The sequence below is a fragment of the Mobula hypostoma genome, chromosome 5 (assembly GCF_963921235.1).
Source record: "Mobula hypostoma chromosome 5, sMobHyp1.1, whole genome shotgun sequence".
NCBI lineage: Eukaryota > Metazoa > Chordata > Chondrichthyes > Myliobatiformes > Myliobatidae > Mobula > Mobula hypostoma.
Genome location: NC_086101.1, coordinates 71,789,996 through 71,805,728, shown reverse-complemented (window position 1 = coordinate 71,805,728; position 15,733 = coordinate 71,789,996). Strand labels below are relative to the sequence as shown.

The window sequence follows — 15,733 nt, the reverse complement described above, 5'->3', positions numbered from 1 at the left end:
ACAACATCCACTAACTCTTCTTTGTCTATCCTGCCTGTTATTTCCTCAAGAATTCTAACAAAATTGTCGGGCTAGATTTTCCCTTAAAGAAACAATGCTGACTTCAGCCCAGCCTATTTTATCATGTGCCTGAAGTACTCTGAAACCTCATCCTTAATAATGGACACCAATATCTTACCACCCACTGAAGTCAGGCTAACTGGCCTATAATTTCCTGCCTTTTTCCTCATTCCCTTCTTAAAAAGTGGAGTGGCATTTGTAATTTTCGAGTCCTGCGGAACTATTCCAGAATCGAGTGATTCTTGAAAGATCATTACTAATGTCTCCCCAGTCTCTTCAGCTACCATTCTCAGAACACTGGAACACTTGTGGAGGGTGTTTTCAAGAGCCAAGAAACAATTCTGGGTGAGATTAGAGGCAACATTGGATGCACGTCAACTCTGGTCGGGTTTACTTCCTACAATGCAAAACCTGACATCATGAATGGCAGCAATACTTCACGACCAGATGAAAGGGAGAATAAAATCATAGCTTTGAGGATCCATGCAGCATTCAATGACACTGTGATTTGTGTCTCGAAGGTCAGGATCAAGCTGTCTCTCAAGGCAGCAGGGCCCAATGAAGTACCTGTAAGGCTCTGAAAATCTATGTCAACCAACAGGCAGGGGTATTCAAAGACATTTTCAAACTCTCAGAAATTCCCACCTGCTTCATCTCCTATCATCAAGCAGCACTCACACCTTTGGTGATGAAATGCGTTGAGAGGTTGGTCATGGCTAGAATCAACACTTGCCTCAGGAAGAACTGGATCTTCTGCAATTTGCCCATCACCAAAATAGGTTTACAGCAGATGTGATCTCAATGGCCCTCCACGCAACCTTGGATCATCTGGACAATGCAAATACTTATGTCTGGATGCTGTTTATTGACTATAACTCAGCACCTAACACTATCATTCCGACAATCCTGATTGAAAAGTTCCAGAACCTGGGCCTCTGTACCTCCCTTCTGCAACTGGGTTCTCAACTTCCTAACCGGTAAACCACAATCTGTGCTGATTGGAAATAACATCTCCACTTTGCTGATAATTAACACTGGCGCACCACAGGGACTTGTGCTTAGCCCACTGCTCTACTGTCTCTACACCCACGACTGTGTGGCTAGGCATAGCTCTCATGCCATCTATAAGCTTGCTGATAGTACAACCATTGTTGGCAGAATTTCAGACAGTGAAGAGAGAGAGAGGGTGTACAGGAGCAAGATATACCAGCTAGTTGAGTGGTGTCGCAGCAACAACCTTGCACTCAGTGTTAGTAAGACCAAAGACCTGTTTGTGGACTTCAGAAAGGGTAAGACGAGAGAACAAAACCAATCCTCGTGGAGGGGGAGAATGAGCAATTTCAAGTTTCTGGGTGTCAATATCTGAGGACCTAACCTGGATGCAACATATTAATGCAGCTATAAAGAAGGCAAGACAGTGGCTATATTGTCAACTAAAACCCCTGAAAGCTTCTCCAAATGTACCATGGAGAACATACTAACTGGCTGCACCACTGTCTGGTGTGGTGGGGTGGGTTACTGCACAAGATCGAAGCAAGTTGCAGAAACTTGTAAAATTAATCAGCTACTATCCTCCATAGTATCCAAGACATTTTCAAGGAGTGGTGCTTTAGGAAGGCAGCATCCATCAATCAACAATCCTCACCGCCCAGGACATGCCCTCTTCACGCCGTTAACACCAGGAAAGAAGTAGAGAAGACTAAAGGCACACATTCAGCGATTCAGGAACAGCTTCTTTCCTTCTGCCTCACAATTTCTAAATGGTCAATGAACCCATGAACATTACCTCACTACTTCTTTATTTCTGCTTTTTTTTTTGCACCAGTTATTTTAACAACTTATATAAATGCAAGGTAAGAAAATCTTTGCTATCAAGCAGTAGTTAATTGAATCACGAAGGAGGAGGAAGCATATGTAAATTAAATCGAACAGGGAGTTTGAGGGCTATGAAGTAGCCAGAAGAGAACTCCGGACTTTAGTGAACAAAGTCCCAGATGTAGGGTGATTCAGAAGGTAAAGACACCTGGGATCCAGGGTGAATTTGCAAGATTGGCTTTGGAACTGGTTTGCCAATAGCAGCAAGTGAGCAGCTGTAGAAGGCTGTTATTGAGGCCAGAGGTCAATAACTAGTGTTCCTCAAGGATTGGTACAGGGATCTCTTTTATTTATGATATATGATTTGGAAGAATTTATAAATGGGTAGAATAGCAAGTTTATGAATGACATCAGAACAGGTGGAACTGTGGACAGTGTGAAGGACTGTCCCAAATAGAGCAAGATATAGATCAGTTACAGATTTGGGCAGTGAAGAGGATGATGGTGTTTAATCTGGGAAGTGTGAGGGGTTATATCTTGGGAGGTCAAATGAGAGGAAAAGGTATGCAGTTACACTTAATAACAATAAAGTGCAGAGGGATCTTGGGTTCAAGCCCATAGTTCACTGAAAATGGTTATGCAAGTGGATAAGATGGTATAAAGAAGATGTATGGAATGCTTGACTTTATTGGTGGAGGTGCTGCATCTGAGAATAAGCATGTCATGATGCAGCTACATAAAACTTCAGTCACTTAAGAGTATTCTGCACAGTTCAAAGTAAATTTATTATCAAAGTACATGTATCTCACCATATACTACCCTGAGATTCACTATCTTGTGGGCATTCACAGTAAATAGAAAGCAACACAGTAGAAAGAATGAAAAAGCACACATGACAAAGACATACAAACATCAATGCATAACACACAACAAACTGTACAAATACAAAAAGGGGAAAAAAAATCAATAAATAAATAGTCCAGGAATCATACAACGTTGAAGCACAGAAACAGGTTTTGCGGTCCTCCTAGTCCATACTAAACCATTAATTTGTCTAGTCACTTCGACCTCACGCAGCCCATAGACCTTCATATCCTTTCATCCTTGTACCTGTCCAAATTTCTCTTAAATGTTGAAATTGAAACCACATCCACCACTTGTGCTGGCAGTTCATTCCACACTTTCACCACCCTGAGTGAAGTTGCCCTTAAATATTTAACCTTTCACCCTTAACCCATGACCTTCATTTGTAGTCTCACCAACCTTCGTGGAAAAAGCCAGCTTGCATTTACCCTATTTAGACACCTCATAATTTTGTATACTTCCCTCAAACCTCCCCTCAATCTTCTATGTTCTAGGGAATAAAGTCTTACCTAGTCAACCTTCCCCTATTACTTGGGTCCTCAAGTACTGGCAACATCCTTGTAAATTTTCTCTGCACTTAATGTTATTTACATCTTTTCTGCAGGTATGTGACCAAAACTATATACAATACTCCAAACTAGGCCTCACCAGTGTCTTAAACAATTTCAACATAGCATCTCAACTCCTGTACTCAATACTTTGATTTATGAAGGTTAATGTGCCAAAAGCTTTCTTTATGACTCCATCTACCAGTGACTCCACTTCCAAGGAATTTGACAAGGTCCCGCATGGGAGGTTAGTTAGGAAAATTCAGTCGCCAGGTATACATGGAGAGGTGGTAAATTGGATTAGGCATTGGCTCAATGGAAGAAGCCAAAGAGTGGTAGTAGAGAATTGCTTCTCAGAGTGGAAGCCTGTGACTAGTGGTGTGCCACAGGGATCAGTGCTGGGTCCATTGTTATTTGTCATCTATATCAATGATCTGGATGATAATGTGGTAAATTGGATCAGCAAATTTGCTGATAATACAAAGATTGGAGGTGTAGTGGACAGTGAGGAAGGTTTTCAAGGCTTGCAGAGGGACTTGGACCAGCTGGAAAAATGGGCTGAAAAATGGCAGATGGAGTTCAATACAGACAAGTGTGAGGTATTGCACTTTGGAAGGACAAACCAAGGTAGAACATACAGAGTAAATGGTAAGGCACTGAGGAGTGCAGTAGAACAGAGGGATCTGGGAATACAGATACAAAATTCTCTAAAAGTGGCGTCACAGGTAGATAGGGTCGTAAAGAGAGCTTTTGGTACATTGGCCTTTATTAATCAAAGTATTGAGTATAAGAGTTGGAATGTTATGACGAGTTTGTATAAGGCATTGGTGAGGCCGGATCTCGAGTATTGTGTTCAGTTTTGGTCACCAAGTTACAGGAAGGATATAAATAAGGTTGAAAGAGTGCAGAGAAGGTTTACAAGGATGTTGCCGGGACTTGAGAAACTCAGTTACAGAGAAAGGTTGAATAGGTACCGTTAGGACTTTATTCCCTGGAGCGTAGAAGAATGAGGGGAGATTTGATAGAGGTATATAAAATTATGATGGGTATAGACAGAGTGAATGCAAGCAGGCTTTTTCCACTGAGGCAAGGGGGAGAGAAAAAACCAGAGGACATGGGTTAAGGGTGAAGGGGGAAAAGTTTGAAGGGAATATTAGGGGGGGGCTTCTTCACACAGAGAGTGGTGGGAGTGTGGAATGAGCTGCCAGACGAGGTGGTAAATGCGGGTTCTTTTTTAACATTTAAGAATAAATTTGACAGATACACGGATGGGAGATGTATGGAGGGATATGGTCCGTGTGCAGGTCAGTGGGACTAGGCAGAAAATAGTTCAGCACAGCCAAGAAGGGCCAAAAGGCCTGATTCTGTGCTTTAGTTTTTCTATGGTTTTCTATGGTTTCTATGGAATTATGGATCTGTATTCCCAAATCCCTCTGTTCTACCCCACTTCCCAGTGCCTACCAATCACTGTGTAAGGTCTACCCTGGTTGGTCCTCCCAAAGTGCAACACCTCACACTTGTCTGCATTAAATTTCATCTGCCGTTTTTCATCCCTTCCAGCTGGTCCAGATCCTGCTACAAGCTTTGATGGTCTTCTTTGCTGCATCATTTTGAATACCAAACAACTGAACCATCTTGACCATTCTCCCAGGCGGAACCACATCAAAGGCCTTGCTCAAGTTCATGTATACAATATCCACTGTCTTACCTTCATCAGTTTTTCTGGTAACTTCCTTAAAAAATTCTATAAGGTTGGTTAGACATGACCTAGCATGCATAAAGCCATGTAGATTATCCCTAATCAGCCCGTCTATCCAAATATTCATATATTCGGTCCCTTAGAATACCTTCCAATATCTTTCCCAGTACTCATGTCAGAGTCATCAACCTATGATTTTCTGGTTTATTCTTAGAACAACGGAACAACATTGGCAATCATCCAATCCTCCGGCACCTCTCTGATAGCCAAGGATTTTTGAAATATGTCTACTTGGGGCCCTGCAATTTCTGCACTTGCCTCACACAGGATCCAAGGGAACACCTTGTCAGGTCCTGGGAATCTATGACCCTAATTTGCCTCAATACAGCAAACATCTCCTCCTCTGTAATTTGTATATGGTCCATGACCTTGCTGCTGCTTTGTCTCACTTCTATAGACTCCATTCATCTCCTGAGTAAATAAAGATGCAAAAAAAAATTAAGATCTCCCCCATATCTTTCAGGTCCACACATAAACTACCACTCTGATCTTCCAGTGAAGAAATTTTGTCCCTTGCAATCCTTTTCCTCTTAATATATCTGTCAAAGCACTTAGCATTCTCCTTCACCTTGTCTGCTAGAGCAACCACATGCCTTCTTTTAGACCTCCTGATTTCCTTCAAGAGTTTTCCTGTGTTACTTATACTCACAAACCTTGGTTCTTCCTACCTGTCTATACCTGCTATGCCCCTCCTTTTATCTCTTAACCAGGCCCTCAATATCTCTCAACGACCAAGGTTCCCTAAACCTGTTATCCTTGCCTTTTATTCTGACTGGCACATACAAACTGTGTAGCCTCAAAGTTTCACTTTTGAAAGCTTCCCACCAGAAAACAGCCTGTCCTAATCCACACTTGCCAGATCCTATCTGATACCATCCAAATTGATCCTTTTTTTCCAATTTAGAATCTCAACCGGAGGACCAGGTCTATCCTTTTCCATAATTACCTTGAAACTAATGGCATCATGATCACTTCATGCAAAGTTCTACCCTACACAAACTTGAGTCACCTCCCCTATCTCATTTCCTAATAGGAGATCTAGTATCACATTTTCTTTAGATGGGACTTTTACATACTGATTAGAGAAAGTTCCTGAACATATTTTACAAACACTTTCCCATCTAGTCCTTTTACAGTATGGGAGTCCCAGTCAACATGTGTAAAGTTAAAATCACCTACTATCACAACCTTATGTTTCTTGCAACAGTCTGCGATCTCTCTACAGATTTGCTCCTCTAAATCCTGCAGTCTGTTGGATGGTGTGTAATATAGCCCCATTAACGTGGTCGTACCTTTCTTATTTCTCACTTCTAACTATAAAGCTTCACTAGATGAGCTGTCCAGTCTGTCCTGACTGAGCACTGCCGCGATATTTTCCCTGACTAGTAATGATACCCTCCCCGCTTCAATTCCTCCTGCTCTATCACATCTAAAGTATCAGAAGTCCAGAACAATGAGCTGGCAGTCCTGGCCCTCGGGCAACCAAGCCACACTAATGGCTACCATGTCATAATTCCATGTGCTGATCTATGCCGTAAGATCATCCACATTTCCGACAACACTCACATTGAAATATACGCAGATTAGAACATGAGTCTCACCATGCGTATCCTTTTGATTCCTGACTTTTATGTAGGCTTAACAATGGCTTTCTCCACAACCTCAATCTGTTCTCTAGCGGTGGTTCCCATCTCCCTGCAACTCTAGTTTAAATCTCCTCGTGCAGTATAGCGAGCCTTCCCACTAGGATATTTATCCCCCTCCAGTTCAGGTACAAACTATCACTTCTATGCAGGTCCCACCTCCCTGGAAGAGAGAACAATGATCCAAAAATCCAGTGATCCAAATATGAAGAACTGTCGTTTGGGATAAAGGGAGAATACAAAGTTAACGCTACGATCCGTGTTGATGAACAAGAACGATCTTGGGTTCCAGGTACAAGGCTCCCTAAAAGTGGCACAGGTGAATAGTGTGGTAAAGGAGGTCTCAAACTGCTGAGTTCAAGAGCCAGGAAGCCATGTTACAGTTTTATAAAGCTCTAGCTAGTCCACATTCAGATTATTGCATTCAATTCTGGGTGCTTCCTTATAGGAATACTGTGGTGGCTTTGGAGATGGTATAAAGGAGGTTTACCAGCATGCTGCCTGGTTTAGAGATCATATGTTATACAGAGAGGTTGGAAAAGCTGGGGCTGTTTTCTCTGGAACAGTGGAGATTGAGGGGGGATTTGATATAATTTTATATGTTACGTACTCCGTAACTGGGTTGCCAAACCAGCAGAAATGGACCACTCGGAGTCTGGATTACTGGGAACTAATAAAGTTTTATTAAAGAAACAAGTAACACAGTACTCTAATCATAAGGATATAAATGCAACAGGTTAGCAATGATAAAACACACATGTACACAGAACTAGGGTAATAGGAATCAACCAAGCTCTATTGCAGTCTAGGGGTAAAATGATCAGTCTTAAGTGAAGCAGAGTTCAGTTCAGCTTAGTACAGTTCGCAGTAATCGCTGTTGGAGAGGGGGGAGAGGGGGGAGAGGGGGGAGAGGGGGGAGAGGGGGGGAGGGGGGAGAGGGGGGAGGGGGGAGGGGGGAGAGGGGGGGAGGGGGGGAGGGGGGGAGGGGGGAGAGGGGGGGAGAGGGGAGAGAGGGAGAGAGGGAGAGAGGGAGAGAGAGAGAGAGAGAGAGAGGTAAATTTGATTCAGGCAGACCTTTGATGTTCTTCGCAGTTGGTTTCGGGTGGACCCTTTTATGTCTTCTATCCCACTGTGGTCACCGACTGTGACCCCTCCGTTCTGGATACGACCGTTCTTCCGCAGTGAACCCGGCACCCAGGCAAGGGCGGACACACACACCAGGTTCCCACCGATCGCACCTTTACACCCTGTGCATCTATGGTTGGTTCCCGCGAACCAGACATCCAAACTCTCACCAACTTGTGGGGGCACACCGCTCTTCCAGGGTCTCATTATCTCGTGATCTTGTGGTGTGTGTCGTGCCTTAGCGAACCCGTTCTTTTCATCCCCCTGCTGGGGTATCGCCTGTCCATCAAACTTCAGACAGTTCAGGTTCAAAGCAACCGGTCTGTCAATATTCTGAATTGTGTCTCTTTTCGTTAATCTCTCTCTCCTCTCTCATTAACATTTTGAACGTTTCTCCATTGTCTCCCTTATCTCTCTCTATTAGCATCAATCGTCTGATAACTTGGTTTGTCGTCACATATACATTTAAATGAGACATAGATAGAGTAGACAGCAGACTCTTGTTCCTTAGATTGGAATGTCCAGTATTAGAGGTCATTTGTTTGATGTGAGGAGGGAACGTGCAAAGCAGATGTGCAAGGTAATTTCTTTTCAGAGAGATAATGGCCTAGAATACATTGCATTTAAGAGATTCTTACATAGACATATGAATATGAAGAGAAGGGAGGGATAAGGCTAATGAGAAATTGGATTAATTAGAAGATGTTGGTTTCGTTAATTTGGCACACCATCAGGGGTCAAAGGGCTTCTCTTGTGCCCTATTAATCAAGGAAATGTAGCAAAGAGAGTATTTTCCCATTTCTGTGCTGGGATTAAAGCAACCTAGGTATTGATATAAGAATGGTTCTGTTTTAGAAATTTCTACAGATGTACCGTAGAGAATACTCTGAGTACATCACTGTCTGGTATGGGGGGGGGGCGGTGAGGCTACTGCACAGGATTGAAGCAAGCTGCAGAGAGTTGTAAGCTTAGTCAGCTCCATCATGGGCATGAACCTCCGTAGCATCCAGAACATTTTCAATGAGTGATGCCTCAAAAAGGCTGTGTCCATTATTAAAGACCTCTATCTTCTAGGTCACACCCTGTTCTGATTGCTACCATCAGGAGGGAGGTACAGAAGCCTGAAGGCACACACTCAACGATTGAGGATTGAGGAACAGCTTCTTCCTCTCTGCCATATGATTTCTGAATGGACATTGAACCCATGAACACCACCTCACTACTTCTTTTAATTTCTATTTTTGCAATACTTATTTAATTAAGCTATTTAATATATAAAACAGTAATTCATAGTTTTTTCTATTACTGTGTATTGTATTGCTGTCACAAAGTTAACAAATCTCACGACATATGCCTGTAATATTAACCCTGATTTTGATTCTACCTATGTTCCACGTTGCCCTAGTTGGAATAGGAATTTTATGCTGAAAGGCAAGTCTTGTGGTTCTTTTGATTCCCTTTCTTTATATTGAAAGCGGTATGAGTCATGAAACTCAGCAACAAAGACTAAGTAGGGTAACACTTACGGAGTACTTACAGCTGAACAAAAGGATTTACAGTCCCTGCAGGTTGACTGCCTAACAGAACATCATAGTATTTACTGTCAGAAGTCAATACAAAACATCCAAAGCACAATAAGTTTCAGAGTTGCATGCTGGGGGCAAGAGGTACCTCTTGGGGTGTGTGTCAAAAATCAACCATTTCTGGTTCAATATAATTTTTCAAATCGAAAAGCATACTTAGCTATTCAGTACCACTTGAATTTCAGCAATAATGCACTAGCCAGGATGTTGCTAGCAGAGAGGGAAAAAAGTGATTTGAAAAAAAAACGGAAGAAAATAATTTTGCATTTCTGAGCAACTGTTTTCTAACCTTTGCAGCCAATACTCGAATGATTGGCTACAATTGACACCAAGCCTGTAAAATGCACTAACTACAGAAATCTGAATTTAAACAGATTACACTTAATAAAAAGTGTAATTTAGAGAATGAAAAAAAACTGGAAAGAGAATAAAGGAAGTGGTGGAAAAGCATGAAAAGAATGAACATTTTAAGTGACAGCAAAATAGCTGCAAATAAAGATCAAAATAGGCAGATGCAGGTGATCCCCAGAACAAACAAATTCAGTTTTAATAGACGTCCATTTTTTTTCTCCAAATCAGAAAATATACAAAAAGCTTGATATGGTAGGTAACTACCTTCACAATATCGTCTTGAATGGCATCAAAAGATAAAGAACAATTACTAAAAGTGGAGGGAGAGAGAGAGAGAGGGGAAACTAGTTCAGACATTTTGTAAAAATAGAAATTGCATTCCGTGGTGTAATTGTTATATGGTTATATAACAACATACTTTTGAACTTAATATCAATGGAGGTCACTAATCTGTCAGGGTGTCTAAAACTTGGGGAATGTCTGTACTGGAAGTCTGAAACAAAAACAGAATACTGTGCAAACACTCAGCAAATCAGACATCATTTGTGGAAAAAGAAACGGAGCTAACATTTCTTGTCAGACCCTTCATCAGAGCAATTGTTCTGAATAAAGTATTACGCCAAACTGATAGATTGTGTATGTAAACATGTCAACCAGATTGCATACAATTGTTAGTAAATATACAAGTTATCATTATTTTGACCAAGATCTAAATATATTTGCAATCTAAACTCTCAGATTAAGAATTGTCAGTATTCATGCACTTTTCTTAGAACTCCTAGCTGCATTTTGTTTTCTATAACAAATAATAAAATAAGATTTAGGGCATCCACCTGAAGCATCAGAAAATGGTACATCTCTCTTTGTGGATGCAGGTCCCACAGGAACTGAGAAACTATAGGCTTTCACTTGGATTATTAAAATCTGAAGAGTCCTAGCATAAATATTTAGGTTTCTTTTCAATTTACATAACAATGAACTTCTTTGTAGCGTTAAGGTGTTTTGCTGTTAAAGACTGAACAGGAATGTTAAACAATAATTGTTAGTGAAAGTGCCTATTCTTTAAAATGTCCCAAATCAAGGGCTGAATTTCGATTTTTCCATTCGTCATATCAAGAATACAAATTCTAAGTAAATAAATCACAGAAAGTAAAGGAACAGCGCGTTGCTATATACTTGCAGCAAGTAGTCGGAGACTTGGAAGCAATAAAAATAAGCAGACGCTCGGAAAGATTCATTGAGACTACGAACCATCGAGTGCGAGCATGGATGGGAATTCCTTGCAGTTGGAGACGCCAGTAGAATCTGTGACACATGTTTTCCAGAGATTGGCCCAAAATGTAGCCGTGGTGATAACAGTACCGTCGATGGTTGACACTTTCCAATAGTCCGTGGGCACTGTGGAAGAAATTAAAATAAATCCAGATACGGATATAACGAAGGCCACGATTTCAATTGACATCTTCGCCATTTCTAGGATTATCGATCGGTTTATAATTTAAATCAGTTTAATTCTCTTTTTTTCCCGTCGATTATCTCTACGTGTGTCACTCAATTTAATAGAATTAAAATTAGAAGTAAAACCGGTCCGTCACTCTCTTTCCTCCTGGGAAGCTGCGTGTGGCAGACTCCGTGTCTTTGGGACTGAGTGAAATAAAAATTTGCTGAAAAGTTAAAATCTGTGCACAGGTCAATTACCTTACGTCATAGGACAGTCAGCCTCTTTTCAACACCTTTAAACGTGTAAGTACCTTGGTCAGCTTATACCTTCCTGATGGGGCTGAACATCCAAGAACGTTAGAAGTGAAACCAGGACCCCAATAACAACAGCATATTCTAATAAGTTAATTACTAACACATCCAAGCTGAACTAACAGAAGTTGTAGTGATGTTATTTTTGGAACAAATAAAATTAGGTGAATATTTTAAATGCCAGGATCACTGTCTAGTAATGATGGTTTGATAAATGCAGTCAAGCCCACACGTTATAGTCATAGAATCCTACTGCATATAAACTGGCCCTTCAGCCCATCTAGTCCACACCGACCAATTTATCTGCCTAATTCCATGGACCTGTACCCAGACCATAGCCCTTCAAGCCCACTCATGTACCTACCCAAATTTCTCTTAAATGTCGACCTCAAATTTGCATCCACCACTTCTGCTGGCAACTCATTCCGAACTCACCATCCTCTGAGTGAAGAAGGTTACTCTCATGTTCCCCTTAAACGTTCCACCTTTCACCTTTAACCCATGACCTCTAGTTTTCATCTTGCTCAATCTCATTGGAAAAGGTCTATTTACATTTACCCTCTCTATATCACTCATAATTTTCAATAGGTCAATAGGTACATTTAATATCAGAGAAATGTATACAATATACATCCTGAAATTCTTTTTCTTTGCAAACATCCACAAAAACAGAGGAGTCCCCCGAAGAATAAATGTTAGAGCCCCAAAGCCCCCCCCAACTCCCCCTCCCACACACAAGCAGCAGCAAAGCAATGGCCCCTCCCCCACCAGCAAAAAAGTATTGGCACTCCCTCCGAGCACTCAAGCATGCAGCAAAGCATCAATAAAGACACAGACTTTCAGTACCCCAAATACTGCTCATTCACCCAGTAATTCAACATACCACCAGCTCTCTAATAAGGGAAAAAGAGGTGTCACTGTTTCATAGCGAAAGGGGAGATGTGAGCAAAACAACTCGCTGATTTATGGTGTTAAAAGTCTGTTTCGACTCTTTCTCTGATCTGTGCCCAAAGAACTCAGGTCTCTGGGCACACCAGCTAGCTGCTTTTGATCTTCCGTGTACATCCACGCCACATCAGGCGGCAGCACCTGATTTTATACTTCTATCAAATCTCCTCTCGTTCTCCTACTCGCTAGAGAATAAAGTCCTAACCTATTCAACCTTTTCCTATAACTCAGGTCCTCAGGTCCCAGCAACATGCTTGTAAATTTTCTCTGTACTCTTTCAACCTTATTGAAATCTTTACAGTATGTGTGTGACCACAAGTGGAGAGAATATTCCAAACTAGGCCTCACTAACATCTTGCACACACTATTTAAAATAACATCCGAACTCTTGTACTCATAGAAACAGGAGACCATCTGCAGTGCTGGAAATCCAAGTGACACACACAAAATGCCGGAGGAACTCAGCAGGCTGGGCAACATCTATCAAAAAAGAGTACAGTCGATGTTTCAGGCCAAGATCCTTCAGCAGGACCAGAAAAATAAAAGATAAGGAGTCAGAGTACTCAATACTTTAATTTATGAAAGCCAACACGCCAAAAGATCTCTTTACGATTCTATCTACCTGTAACATTACTTCCAAGAAATTATGGATCTACATCTCCCATTGTTCTGCTGCATACCCAGGTGCCCTATCGTTTACTGTGTACGTCATACTCTAGTCTGTCGTACCAAAGTGCAACCCCTCACATTTGTCTGCATTAAATTCCGTCTGCTATTTTTCGGCCCATTTTTCCAAATGGTCCAGATCCCACTACAAGCTTTGATAGCCTTCTTCGATGTACATTATGTTCCCAATCTTGGTGTCACCAGGTTCAGATATGACCCAAGTGTGGAGTGAGAGACACTGAAATGGGTTGATAGTTCACAGACTTTAATGAGAACAGTGTTAAAGGGGAAAGAAAACAATAAACACTGGGCTAAAAGGGGCTGCTAACTAAAACTCTCAAATGGAAAATGAAGCCTACACTGTGGCTGAAAAGAACAACTAAAATATGAAACAAATACCACTAGTTTTCAGAGTCAGCTGACTCGACAATCCAATTTCTCAGGCAAGGCCGAATGCAAACAGATAGTGAAGCGTTGCTGTGCTGTGTCCAAGTCTCGACAAGCACGACGGTGACAAGTATGGAGTTAAATATTACCACAATGAAATAATAATTAGCTGACACGTGCATTCACAAGCGCAATTGCTATATCTACTGCACTGCCGAATCTGTGGATGTGACACTTAGTGTCATCTGCAAATTTGATGATCTAGTTTATTATCATCCAGATCGTTGATATAGATGACAGACAACAACAGACCCCAGCACTGATCACTGCAGCACACCACTAGTTGCAGGCCTCCAGTCAGAGAGGCTACTAACTACTACCACTCTTTGGCTTCTTCCACAAAGCTAATGTCTAATCCAATTTACTACCTCACCGGATTACTACTTTATATTGTAAAATATAGTTCTACAACAAGTGGATCCAGTGTAAGAAATTGGTATGATCAAATATCATAACTAAAGGAGAGTGATTGCAAAGTGATCAGCCTTAAAGAGCTTCTAAAAACAACAAAACAACAAAGAACAGCAAATAATAATTTTACCGATCAGCCTCAAAACAGGAGGACACCGTTTGGATAAGGAATTTAAATTTATTTGTGGCAAAGGTAAAGAGTAATAACAGAGGGTTTTAACCCACATTTAAAGTTACTTGTAGATATAGTTTTACTTATTTAAGCTTACTAAAGATTTAGACATAATTAAATAAAATAGCAGTAATAGTGTAAAGGGTGATTCAGAGTTTTTGAGTATGTTATATTTGAGCAATTGGTATTTTAAATGGTTTTCCAGCTCAGTATGTTGAGGAACCAACTAATAACAGGTGACTTTAGATCTAGTATTTGGCACAGAGAAATGGTAAATTTAATGATCTTATGTTAAGGGCCGTTCAAGAAAGAGTGTGTTATACAGAAAACATAGAACTGTGCTGTTGTGTATTTAATATTACAGTAATATTTGAGTAATCTTGTGTACATATTGCTTGAATAAGCATTCATTTAAATAATTAATTATGGGTGGTATGTATAAATACGTTGAATGCATATATCAACACACTGCCACATCATATGTGTGCAACCCATTTAAAGTAAACACAAAGTTAGATTCATATTTTGGACTCTAGTGTCTTCCTTTGAATTAGTTTCATGTTTTGAAGTTACAAAACATAACACTGGCGATAAGGCATTTTTAAAATAAACCCAAGATGACTATCAACCTGTTGAAGTAAGACGTTCAAACTAAATAAAATGCATCAAGAAATGGCAAGTAAAAAAAAAATGCAACCCAGCACTGAGAGATGGTTCACTTTAAAAAAAAGCAGTGCAGCACATGTTCTTCAGAAGGGAAGACATGGTAGAGTTTTTTTTAAGTCAGAAAACAAAAGATTTCACAGGTTCTTAAAGAGTACCAGATGATAATTATCATAAAAAAAGAAGCACAAATGGCTGGCTACACAGAAATATTGACACATTTGATTGCTCACCTGTAACTAGCTCATGTATACTGAGCTAATTCAACAGTATTTTGAAGCAAATAAAATAGCCAATGAGAAACAAATACTAATTTTGCTGAGTGCATTGGGTTTAAAAGCATATAGTTTACTTTGAAGTTTGGACTGCTCCAACAAGACCAGGAGAAATGAGCTTTACTGATATTGTCAATGCAATGCAGGAACATTTAGAACCAAAACCATTGTGTTTGCAGAATGCTTTAGGTTTCATAAGCCGAATCATAAAGAAGGGGAGTCCATTTCAGTGTACAGTACGTGGCTGAATTGAAGAGATTGTCTGAGCATTGTCAGTTCAGTGATGGGCCTAATGAGGCACTTAGAGGCCATTTAGTTTGTGGAATCTTACGAGAAAGCATTCAAAAACAGCTCCTAACTGAAGCATAGCTTACATTTAAAAGAGCAGTTCAGATCACTGTTTCAATGGAAACTGCAGCCAGAGATGCAATTGAGTAGCAGTCAGGAATGAAGGTGAGTGTGAAACCAGTAGTAGTATTTAAACAGAAACCAGCCTAGCCAAACAAGTCATTTTACCATTATGACAGGGACTCACATAAACCAAACAAACACAGGTTTAAGGGTGAAACTTGCAGAAAATGCAACAAAGTAGGATACATACAAATGGTCTGCACAGAGAAGAGAAAAGCGCTAAAAAGTCAAGTTGCAATT

At 40.7% G+C, this 15,733-nt stretch overlaps 1 protein-coding gene across 1 annotated transcript in view; it reads right to left on the bottom strand.

Moving 5' to 3' along the window:
- cldn10a (claudin 10a) overlaps positions 1-11,219 on the bottom strand; it is a 72,616-nt gene extending 61,397 nt beyond the window's left edge. The window contains exon 1 of the mRNA XM_063047525.1: positions 11,000-11,219. Within this exon, the coding sequence (XP_062903595.1) occupies positions 11,000-11,219 (220 nt within the window). The remainder of the gene's footprint in view (positions 1-10,999) is intronic.
- Between the last annotated feature and the right edge of the window lie 4,514 nt (positions 11,220-15,733).